This window comes from Plecotus auritus (assembly GCF_963455305.1).
Source record: "Plecotus auritus genome assembly, chromosome: 12".
Taxonomy (NCBI): domain Eukaryota; kingdom Metazoa; phylum Chordata; class Mammalia; order Chiroptera; family Vespertilionidae; genus Plecotus; species Plecotus auritus.
In genome coordinates this window covers 38,679,808-38,691,627 of record NC_137778.1, presented here as the reverse complement: position 1 = coordinate 38,691,627, position 11,820 = coordinate 38,679,808, and the positions used below count along the sequence as shown (strand labels likewise).

General features: G+C 50.5%; 1 protein-coding gene across 1 annotated transcript in view; it reads right to left on the bottom strand.

Moving 5' to 3' along the window:
* Positions 1-3,946: 3,946 nt before the first annotated feature.
* LRIF1 (ligand dependent nuclear receptor interacting factor 1) overlaps positions 3,947-11,820 on the bottom strand; it is a 74,067-nt gene continuing 66,193 nt past the window's right edge. The window contains exon 4 of the mRNA XM_080648636.1: positions 3,947-4,020. Within this exon, the coding sequence (XP_080504762.1) occupies positions 3,979-4,020 (42 nt within the window). The 3' untranslated portion in view covers positions 3,947-3,978. The remainder of the gene's footprint in view (positions 4,021-11,820) is intronic.

Below are 11,820 nucleotides of genomic sequence, written 5' to 3'. Positions count from 1 at the left end.
TCTTGTCACTTCTTGTAGCAGCCATCCTAGTGGGTGTGAGGTGGTATCTCGCTGTGATTCTGACTTGCATTTCCCTAGAGATTAGTGATGTGGAGCCTCCTTTGGCCACTTGACATAAAAGAACATTCTCTTTGGGGTCTCTTCGCCGTGATTGGAATGTATGTGTATCACACTGGTGTTAGTCATTTGTCAGTGTTAAGTCCACAACACAACCTTGTTTATCTCACTTCCTTTGGATGGTGCTCTTAGATCCATCAAAGTCACATTCCCTCTCCTCCCACTCTTACAGCCGTAAGTATCCAGATCATGTAGCTCCGCTCATAGCCACTTCCTGTCCACAGAGGATACAAGAGGCCCCCGTCGGCCCTCTCCTGTGGCTTTGGGCTTTTAAAGGCCATGAGAAGTCTGGGATGCATTCGTTTGAAAAGTCCTGGGCGGCCTCCTCTGACTCCTGCTTTCCATGGTTCTTCCTTGTCAAGCAAGGGCCAGGTTGGTAAGTTCTATATTTGCTAGAACACAGTGTGAAGAAAATTATTTTAAAGTAATGGCAATTCATTCAGAGGTGATGAGAGGAGAAAGCTTTCCTTTGAGGCATCCGAGATTTAAAGATTCTTTGATTTTTAAAGGTTCCAATGGAGCTAGAAAAAAACCCGATGCATTTATTGGCAGGCCCCCGACCTCCCCAGCACAATCAGAGGTACATGTGGGCTCCAGGAAGCTGGACAAAGACAACAGCAAAAAAAGAAAAAAAGGCGGGGGGGGCCTACCACCTCATATAGGTTACAATGTAGATGGAAATATAAGGTCCCCTGAAATGTATTCCACATACCACCTAGCTTTGGCACCACTATATTTCCAGGATGATATGCTTAGCAAAGATTTTAGTCTTTCATTTAGATGAATAAATCTGTCTCTGAAAAGAATTAGCGACAGGGGACAGGCATCCTGGGTTGGACACAATCCTGGAAACTTCTCAGGCACCGGCTGTAAGCCGTGCTGAGAAGAGGAGGCGTCCCCACGAGCAGGCCTTGCCTGGAAGGGAGAAACTCCTCAGAACAGAAACGGGAAGGGAAGAGGCAAAGCCCCGGCGGATACTTGCGACGCCCCCACTTATTCTGACAGCACACGTGGGGGCAGCGGTTATTTTGAGCTGTGTCTGGCCATGGGTTGGAAAGGAAGTCTTGACAGCTCTCCCTGGTGCTTCCTGACAATTGTCCCCTCTTTCCTGACAGTCTTCCCAGCCCCGTAGTTCTAGCCCTCAATTCCTTCTCACTGGGAAACTTGGGTCATGAAAATACTCCCGAGGAGGAAGCTGCTTTTCCAGGTGTGGAGGAAGTGGGAAGGCAAATGTGATCGGGATATACCTGGTTCTGTTCCCATGGAAACAGCTCTCAAGGTTTCCCACCCGCTGCAGCCAGTGCAGATGTTTCTCTTCACCCCCCTACCCCCAAACTCTAGAGTTTCCATGAAGTTATCCTTAAATTAATTCCATGTATGATGTTTCCTTAAGAGTCAGTCATTTGTTTGCTCATTTCTTTATTCATTTACTATTTTTAATCCTACAAATAACTATTTAATTAATATTTACTGAGCGCCTAATACATGCCACTATGCTAAATCTATGGCAGGGGGCTTAGAAAGATCGAGACTAGCATGAATATGGTATTTTGTAGGTGAAGGTGTGGGCCTAGAATTGCTTTCTCCAACAATAGCCACTAGCCAGTGTGGCTCTTTAATGTTAAACTAATTGAAATGTCAGGTTTTGAGCCACATTAGTCACATGTCAATTTATCAGTCACTCATGAGTCTGGCTCCACAGTGGACAGTGCAGATCTAGGGCATTTCCAAAGCTTCTATTGACCCGTGAGGGTCTAGAGAGGTAAGTGAATGGCCCTGGATCACACAGCCATTCAATAGTTCAAATCAAACCCTGCTCAGTCATCGTTTCCCAGTGTCTTATGCTTCTGCCAAAATAAAAATGAGGCTGAGCATTATTCTGTTGTAAACACTAAAATATTTGGAAGAAAGCAGAACAGAAATAGAGATGCATACTACGTAGCTATATCTTGTTTCAAGTATCCAGGTAGTGGACTCCAAGTGGAGTAAAATATCCAAGTGTCTGATGAAATGTTTTTATTCCTAAAACAAGTCCCTAAAACATCGGAAGCATTGCTTACATGATACCCTGGCCCCTGAGGACCATGCCCTATTGTGACTGGGGACCACACCTCTGACTCAGACCCCACCGCTGAAGGAGTGGGGGTTGGGGGGGCACAGGGGGACCCAGGCTGCTGGATCATGGGGGAGCTTCCCCAGGGAGGACAGTGGCTGGGAACAGAGCCGGGTTGGAGTCCCACCTCCAGCATGTGGACACGTTTCCTTCTTCCTCTGAGACTCAGAACCCCCACCTCTGAAATGAGTAGGATAGTCCCAACCTGGCCAGGCCATGTGGCAGGTGAAATGCGATGATTTAGGGAGAAGTGCTCCAAGAACTTTAAAGCAGGCGTTAGATACTCTTGTTGAAGTGCCATTCCCACCACGCGGACCGGGCACACCTGCCCGCCTTCTTGCTGCCTCCGAATTCACCTCCCCTCCCCCCACTCCTCCAGTGACGTTTCCATCCGGGAGCCCAAGGCTGGGCTCCGACAGTAGGAGTAAAAAAATGCCCTGGTTTGTATTATTATGGTTGCTGTTATTTTTGAGTTTCAAACACAACATTGTTGCCAAGCAAAATAACAACTCAGCCGAAATTCTTTCAGGAGGCCAGATTGCGTCAGCCTGCGGCCGTCCCTGCCCGGCCGCCTGAGCAGCTCAGGAAGGATTGGAAATCGCCTCCTCTTATCACAGCTGCCGCCCGCTCCTGCCCCGTGGAGGCCCGGCGGAGAGCGAGTGGGGCTCACTGTCTGACTTGACCATTTCCTTGAGGAAAGATTCTTTGAGGAGGGATGGGGCTATGCCATCAGACATCCACAGAAGTAGGAGCTGGGGACAGGTGGCCCTGTAACACTGTGCCATGGATGACTGTGATTGGGACCCAGGGGTGTGTCATTGAGCAGAACGGGAGTGTGGTTGCCACGCTTTCCACACAAAGGACGGGCACTCTCTGTCCCGTTTGGAGACCGTGTCACATCCAGAATACCCACAATAATGCCCATCCCCACTACTGTGTACTGAACGCTTACGATGTGCCCTTCACATACATTATCTCATTTCATCTTGCAGAACGACCCCAAGAGGTAGGATCTAGTCTTCTCCTATTTACAGATGAATAACCTGAGTCTTTAAAATCTCCAGGTAGAGTTCTTGATCTCATCCCACACCCAAACCTTTCCCACCTTCCCTCTTTCCACAAAAGGTATCACGCTTCAACAAGAAACTTAAGTCGCCCCCTAGAGATCACGCTTGATTCTATCTTCTCCCTCACTGCCACATCCAACCATGTCGCCGCTACCTCCAAAACACACCCCACAAGTTCTCCTCCCTCTTCCCCCCCACCCCCTCCCCGACTCCCCTCTCCCCCAACAAACTGTTCCAGGCCAAGCCCGTATCCTCTCTGCCCCGCTGCTTGTCCGATGCTTCCTCGCTAGTGAACTTCAAATCAATGGGCAACATGTAATGACTGGGCCTTTGCCTTTAAATTTTAAAAAGAGGGAAAGTGAACAGAAATGACAGAAGGAAGGGTCTACGTTAAACTTCAAGATAAAAGCAATCCCTTGTCAAAATAAGGATGTCTTGTGTGCGGGGTGGGGGTGGTATTGACTGGGAAGCATGATGGAAATTCGGGGCTGCCAGAAATGTCCTCGCTCTTGATCCAAATGGTGGTTATGTGGGTGCACACACATATGCCTAGAAGTCAGACCTCCGCTTTTAAACGTTAAAAAACAAAGAAAGAAAGAAACAGGAAGGACTTGCCAAGATTCCGGAGACGGCTTGGCAGCACATGAAGGGCTGTGTGGAATCTGCTTCGCTGGCTCGCGCTCAGAAGGGGACGGAGTCCGGGCTGCCGGGGGCGTTCCGTGCCTAGAATGAAAGAGATGCGATCAGAAAGCACATTTGTTCTGCTGACTCCTATCCTTGGCCCCGTGCTAGGTACAGCACGATGAATATTTAGCGTGTCACTTAGCATCTCATCACAGAAGAGTATTTAAGGACAGGATGAATAATAAATACACAGAGTGGAGAGAGAGGTTTGAGAGCCTCCAGCCTGGGCATCCTCACCGTGGAACCAGATGACGCTGGGACTCTGTGAGGTCAAAGGCAGCCATCTCTGTGTCGGGCCTTTCCTAGATGCGTCCAAATACCGGTCTCCTTCAGCTTCAGAAATAAGCCAGCCCAGCCCAGTAGGTGTGGCTCAGAGGTTGAGCATCGGCCCAGGAACCAAGAGGTCACTGGTTCGATTCCCCATCAGGGCACATGCCTGGGTTGCACGTTCAATCCCCAGTAGGGGGCGTGCAGGAGGCAGCCAATCCATGATGTTTCGCTCTCATCAATGTTTCTATTTCTCTCCCTTCCTCACTCTAAAAATAAAGAAAAACATATTTTAAAGAAAGAAAAGAAAGAAACCAGCCCAAAGCAAACCAGGCTCTGATGATTTGAAAAATGCCTTGGAAATGTGCATTTATGGAGGACCACGGTCTGCGCCCCCTCAAAGGAGCCAGGTTGACCAATGACTCCTGACATCAATCACACGTGTGTAATGTGACCCAGGTTTGGGGGCGTGGAAATGCCTTTTCTCAGCAATGGGACGAACTGACCAGCTCGCTGGCCTGTAGCTGAGCAGAGATGACCTAGGTGTGCTGTCACCTGCAGGCAGGCGCTGTGCTTGCTGGGTTGGGGGATGGGGATGGAGGAGCGGGAGTTGTATGCAATACAACAACCTGGTAGTGAAGGCGTGTGTTCCAGAGTTCAAGGTCCACAGGGGCCACTTCCGAGGTGTGTAACTTTGGGCAAACTTCTAAATCTCTGTGCCTCAGTAACCACAGGCAACAGACCCAATCTCATTGGGGTTGTTTGAATGGTTTTAAGTGGTAACACAGGTAATTAAAACAGTCGTTGGCACATGATCGATTCGGACAGATATGGGAACTACAGATGAGTTAAAGAATCTTCTGATAGGAACAGTCACAACCTCAGGTCCATCTGATCCCAAGCCTGAGTTTGTAACCATTGCCCTCCCCTCCCTCTGTGATGGCGTTGGACCCTGATAGGGGCGTGCTGGGTGTCAGGGCCATGGGCGGGCTGACACGTGGTCCGTAGGGAAGGAGAGAGGCCTCCTGACATCGATCACATGTGCATAATGTGACCCAGGTGTGGGGCCGTGGAAATGCCATCTGGAGACCAGAATTCCTGTCCTGGCCCTGCCACCTCCCAGCTGCATAACCTTGAGCAGGACAACCTCCCCTCGGCTGCAGGCTCCTCAGCTGTGCAGCGGGGAGCTGGACCAGGACTCTAAGGTCCCTCTAACCCCGCCACCTCGAGGTCCTGAGTCCCCACACTCGGCTCTGCCCAGAGCAGATGGTCTGACCTGAGTGAGTGGCTCTGATGGGGAGACAGAGGCTGTGTGAGTGTGTCTGAAGGCACCTCGAATGACCAACATGTCTGAGCAGCTGGTCCTCCTGTCCTTGCCAACATTGATTCTCCCACGTGTGGGGTCCACATGCTACTGAGACGGCGGGCAGAGCGCAGCACGCGGTGTGCTCCCTGAACCCCGAGGGCAGGCCCTTGCAGCCATCTGCTGCCGTCACCCACCCCTGTGCCTCCTCCTGGGCTCCTGGAGGCAAGGCCTGGCACTGCTGTCGGCGGAGGCTGGGGGCTGGGGGCTGGGGGAGACAGTGAGGAAGCACGGTTTCACGGCTTAGGGTCCAGGACGTCTATTCACAGCTTCAGCGCTGTGACTGGACCCTGAGTCAGTCCCTCTCGGGGCCTTGGTCTCCTAACCCCGTGGTCAGCAAACCGGGGCTCGCGAGCCACATGCAGCTCTTTGGCCCCTTGAGTGTGGCTCTTCCACAAAATACCACGGCCTGGGCGAGTCTATTTTGAAGAAATGGCATGAGAAGAAGTTTAAGTTTAAAAAATTTGGCTCTCGCCCTAACCGGTTTGATTCAGTGGATGGAGCGTCGGCCTGCAGACTCAAGGGTCCCAGGTTCGATTCCGGTCAAGGGCATGTACCTTGGTTATGGGCACATCCCCAGTAGGGTGTGTGCAGGAGGCAGCTGATCGATGTTTCTCTCTCATCGATGTTTCTAACTCTCTCTCCCTCTCCCTTCCTCTCTGTAAAAAATCAATAAAATATATATATTTTTTAAATGTGGCTCTCCAAAGAAATGTCCATCGTTGTCCTGTTGCTGTTTGGCTCTGTTGACTAATGAGTTTGCCGACCACTGTCCTAACCCATCAGAGGAGGTCATCGTATCTACAGCTCGTTTGGAATATTAAAGGCACATCATCAACTTCCTGGCACGGACATGCTTTCCCTCTTCTCAGGGGGTTGCCAGGCCTCAACGGAAACCATTTACCAACGCCCCCCATTTGCGGATGGAGACTCGAAGCATTGGTTTCTCGAGAGTCCAGTTCCGCCAGAGCAGCAGGAGCAGCCGGGGCATGGCGTGGCTTTCTGCCTGGCATTCCGGGCGGGTCCAGGCGAAGAGCGCGCGCAGCTGCACCCAGATCCATGCCGATCTGAGCCGCGGGGAAGGGGCAGAGGGCCGGAGCGCCGGGCTTGGCGTCAGGTGTGCGGGGATGAGCGGACGGTCCAGATGGGCAGACACATTGGTCAGACGAGGGCGGTCCGGAGGGAGGGCGTGTCAGTGCTGTGGGCGTGTAGAGGGGGCATCAAACCCGGAAGGTGTGGCGGGAGGAGCGGGGAGTCTTCCTGGACGGAAGGCCTGAAGGACTGGCAGGAGTTAGCGGGAAATGCTAGGAAAGGGAACGCAAAGCAGGATGAGGGCAGGAGAATGTCTACAGCTGTGAAGACGAGCTATGGAGAACGGCGGGGTGCAGAATTCTGGTGTGGGGGCCGCGGGCGAGGACAAGGAGAAGGGAGCGCCAAGGGGGCAGCAAGGGGGCGGAACAGAACTTTCTTCTGGCTTCCAGCTTAAAAAGACTAACAGCACTGACTGGGTAAGTGATTTACCCAAGATCGTACTGGGGAGCCGGCGGGGGGAGGGGGGGGGATGGCCCAAAAGTGTGTTGACGAGGAGGTGAGCGTGAATGTGGCCAAGACACTGCTCCGAAGATGCCCTGCCTGAGATTTTCCCATGAGACATTGCAGGAGGTGATGATCACAACAAGAGGAGCTGCACAGCCGGTTAATAATACACGAAATGTGAGGTGCTTGCGAGCAGCCCACAGTATTCCAGACGCATTTCCTGTGCCAGGAGACACTAATTAAACTCCGGGGACGGGAAGCGTGAGCCGGTGCGTACAGGTGTAAACAGAGAGCGAGATCGCTCCTCTGACATTTCACACTCTTTCCGTGACCTTGGCAGACAACCTCCATTCTACAAAACTAGGCTTCTCGTTCCTCATTCAGACGCCTTCCTAAGGCTTGAGCAGGAATCACTTCGAAACGGAATAGTACTGCCCTTCAGAGCCAATGTCATTGTCAAATGTAAGAAACAAAAGCCCAGACCGGCTTAGTGATGTCCCCAGCGGAGAGCAGCAAGGCAAGGGCAAACTGAAACCTGGAACCTGACTCCCTCTTTCCTGGCCCAAGACGCTCTGCCCGATGCCCACCTGGGCCGGGGGAGGGAGGGGGGGAGGGGGGGAGGGGGAGGGGGGCAGGCGCTGTCTTCTATGGACTCTGCATGGGGAAGCCAGAACGTGATGTCACGTGACCAGAACGTGATGTCACGTGGATGGACTCACTCTGGGCCACAGATAACCCCACCTATCAGTTCCCTGTAGGGGCACTGGAGGTCAAAAGCTTCTGTCACCTCCACCCCAAACCCCACACTGCCCTATGTTTTCATGATCAGCATGACTTCAAGGTAGAGTAAGCGAGGAGGATCGGGACCTAGGGATGCTATGTTAGGAATCATGCCACTTTCTGCCAGCTCATAAAGGACTTCCCAAATGTGCTACAACAAAATCTGCCCAGGCGAGAGCCCTCAGCTAGAGCCAAGGCTTCCAGGGGTCTGAGATGTGAAGATGTGGCAGCAACAGAGGGTCGAACGAGCCCCTCATCGTACTTTCCCTTCCTTTGCATCCAACGAACACACTCAGTAACAGGAGGACCAGGGAGCAGCCTCCCCTGGCCTGGGAGGATGCTGGGCTGACAGCGTTGTCCTTCTGCCCCATCGCCACTCCCTGCACTCTCCTCCCTGAGCCCCTTTCCTCTGTCAGGCAAGGGGTGGCCGGGACAGACGTGTCTGGGCTCCTGCATGGGCATGACCTGGGGTGAGGGGTCTGAGCAGGCAGAATGTCTGCACTCAAAAATTGATCTCTGAGATCCTGGGCCACGCCCCAATGGAACTGAATTGGGAAGAGCCGCAACCTCCCCAGCTACTTGGAGGTGGGCTCAGCTAGTGAGATTCAAGATTTCGCGTGGTGACGCTCTGCCCTCTGGTGGTGGATCTGTAGAGATGATTGCGTCTCCTCGGGTGCAGGAATCCAAGAGCATCTGTAACTTGAGCCCCAGACCACATCTGGGTTCTCTTGAAAAGCCCCAGAGAAGGGTCCTGCCCCCCTTGGCTTCCTGCGGACAGGCGGAGAAGAGGAGCGATGCTGGACTGGGCACCTGGGCCCGCAGCTCTGCTGTGTAATCCAGGGCGGCTTTCTCCAGAGAAGGGCCTTCCCTCGCTCCAGCCATGCTGCAGAGCGGCGTGAACGTTCCCAGCTAATGGAGTTAATAAGGACATTTTTCTTCCTTTCCCATCTCCTCGGTCCTCTAGGTTTCTCTTCTTCTGTCTCCTAGGAGGAGGAATTGTCAAGATGCTGTCAGAGAACATGCTCATTAGCCACATCTACGGGAGGGACGCTCTAGGCTAGTCCGGTGGGTTCCGTGCTATGTTGACCCTCTTTAAAGTTCATAGTAACCATAATAGCAGGTTCTCCTATAGCGCTTACGCTGCGCCGGGCAATATTCTAGACTAGTGTTCAATGTTTACTCACGTAATGCTCACAGCAGCCTTATATGGCAGGTGCTGCTCTGCCCCCATTTGACAGGTGAGGAGAGAGGTTAGAAAGCTTGTCTGGTGGAAGCAGCAGAGCGAGGGTTGGAACCTAGAACATGTCTTCACTACTCTACTGTGGTGTTTCTAACTCCTCTTGACTCAAAATAGTAGGTCAGTGGGGGGCAGAGAGAGAGGTGATTCGAGTTAGAGACTGGAACTGCCTGAGGACACAGTAGGATTCCTGAGACAGAGTCTGCAAGGGAAGTGTCACCTGAGATGGACCCTCCGAGAGCCTGTCTTCAAATAAGGTCATCATGACAGTGGCTTCCACAAGAGGAAGCAAGGGCTGACAAATTTTAACTTGGAGACTCCTACGCACCTTGAGAATAGGGACTGTTTTATTAGTGACCTGTGTCTAGCAGTGTTCTGCACTTGGTCGGTGGATAATAAATGTTGGCGAGTATAGAATGAATAACAACAATAAGAACCAACATTTAATAAGCAGTTGCAATATGCAAGGCAATCTGCTAAGGTCTTTACGTGGATTATCCCATGTAACATTCACACCATCTCTGTCGCGGTTATCATGACCATTCTCATTTCATAGACAAGGAATTGAGGTGCTGAAGGTTAAGTAACTCGCCTACGGTTGGCCACACAGTGAGGGTTTTTACTCAGGTAATGTGCCTCCAGTGTCCAGTCCCCTCATCACCAGACTTGCTGTCTTTCTGGGTCAGAAGGAAGAGAAGGAAGATAATAGGAATGACAGAGTCCTCAGCATGCCCACTCTGGACCAGCAGTCTTTCCTAGAGGACCACTGATGGGGCTTAGGGATTCAAAGTATACTTTCTGGAAAGAAAGACATAATAATAGCAGGTAACCTTTATGTGCTTGCCAACTGTTGAACTGAGTGCTTTTAAACCTCAGAGTTCCCTTACGTAGAAGGACCAGATGGTTGGATTAATTATTGTTGGCCAGATGTCCAAGAAGACTATGAGACAAGAGAGTTGAGGATGCTGAAAAGAGAGGGTGTCTCTGTTGAAGGGAGGTGAAAGCAAAAATGGGGGCACTACTCAAGTAGTTTGACATTGAAGTTTTCATAAAATTTAAAGTCACATCGAGGAGTCAAGTGCCCAAGCTTTGAACATGAGATAGACCCAATCCTGGCTGAAACATAAGGCGTAGTCTCCTGAAGGAATTCTGGGAAGATTTTCCTTCGTGATGAAGGATGTGGAGAAAGCCTGGCCCCTCCATTTCTACTTCTGTGTATACTTGTTCAGGGGGGTGTTTTAATGCTTGAAGGTACTACAGCAGTCTTGTGGCCATTGGAGGAAGATCCAAAGAATTGCTGAGAAGGCATCTCAGAGACCTGACATGGTTGACCTGATGGAGAAATCCTGCAACTACCTACCTCTTCCCCATAAGAGTATAACTCAGGTAATCATCCGGAACTTCCTTACCCAGGCTTATGAATGAGAGAGGGAAGATTCGTAAAAGGAGCACAGAGAAGGGAATCTTTTCCAGACATCTCTGGATACAGCTGGGTCAACGAAGAGAGCAGAGTTGTCCACTCTTAATAATTGATGATCTTAGAAAATGCTAGTTAAGGGGGGGAGGGGGAGGACTAGGTAATTAATTATAATGAGTTCCATGAATCACTGTTTAAAAGTTTTATACTTTTCTCTTTGTTTAAATTGACCTAAAGCCTGAGGGACTTCATTAAAAGTTAAGTGTGTTAAACACCAAGGGAATGTGGATTTGTTTAGCCTTAAGTGGTTTTAATGAGAAAATGGCCCGATGGTTCTATAATTAAGATTTAGGAATCTGCTCCTCCCCTACACATGACTGGAGTTACTAAATGTCATTCCTCTATGGGCAGGCTCTTCATATTACAAGAATATGGATCCCTGGGGGGATGTGAATGGTGGAACGGTTCCAGTTAAGGACCTTCCTTCTCTGACGAGATGGGTATGACTCACATTTCAAGTGGACATCCTGAGGAAGCATGAAACTTAGACATGCGGGAGCAAGCCCTGTGAGTCCCCTGATGCTCATGCCAGATGGGAATGAGGTCGCTGCATGGTGACTCTCAGGGTTGGACTCCAGTTCTCCATGACATGAGTCACTCACACAGCCAGTAAGTTGGCTGATAGCTAGAATGGAATGTGGCTAAACAGGATTTGTTTTGATCCCTGATGTTGACAGTCATTCGGGAGAAACTGACTTCAAATTGGCCCAACATCAGAGTGGGGCTGCTGTTCCATGAAGTCTTTCCTGATCCACCCCATCTGTTCTCCCATCTTCCAGCACAACCCATGATTCATCTCTTCCCCTAATGCATGTAGGCAGGAACCATATTTTTATGTATCTGTTTAAATAATAATCATGATAATAAAACCTCAGATTTTGAGCACTTAGCTCAGCCAGGGACACTCTCAAGTGCTTTACATACATTAGGGCATTGATCCACACAATAGCTCTATGAGGTAGGTACTGCAGTTATTCCCAATTTACAGATGGAGAAACTGAGGTTTAGAAGGTCAATGTACTGACTCAAGGCCTTACAATTCTTACAGGGTAGAGCCAGAATTTGAACCTCCTATTCTGATTCTGGAATTCATACTCCTAACCACTGTTATGTCAATTCCTTTCATGAGGCCAAAGAATCCAAGGATTCTTAAGTAAGAGTATCCTCTCTTTAATTTTT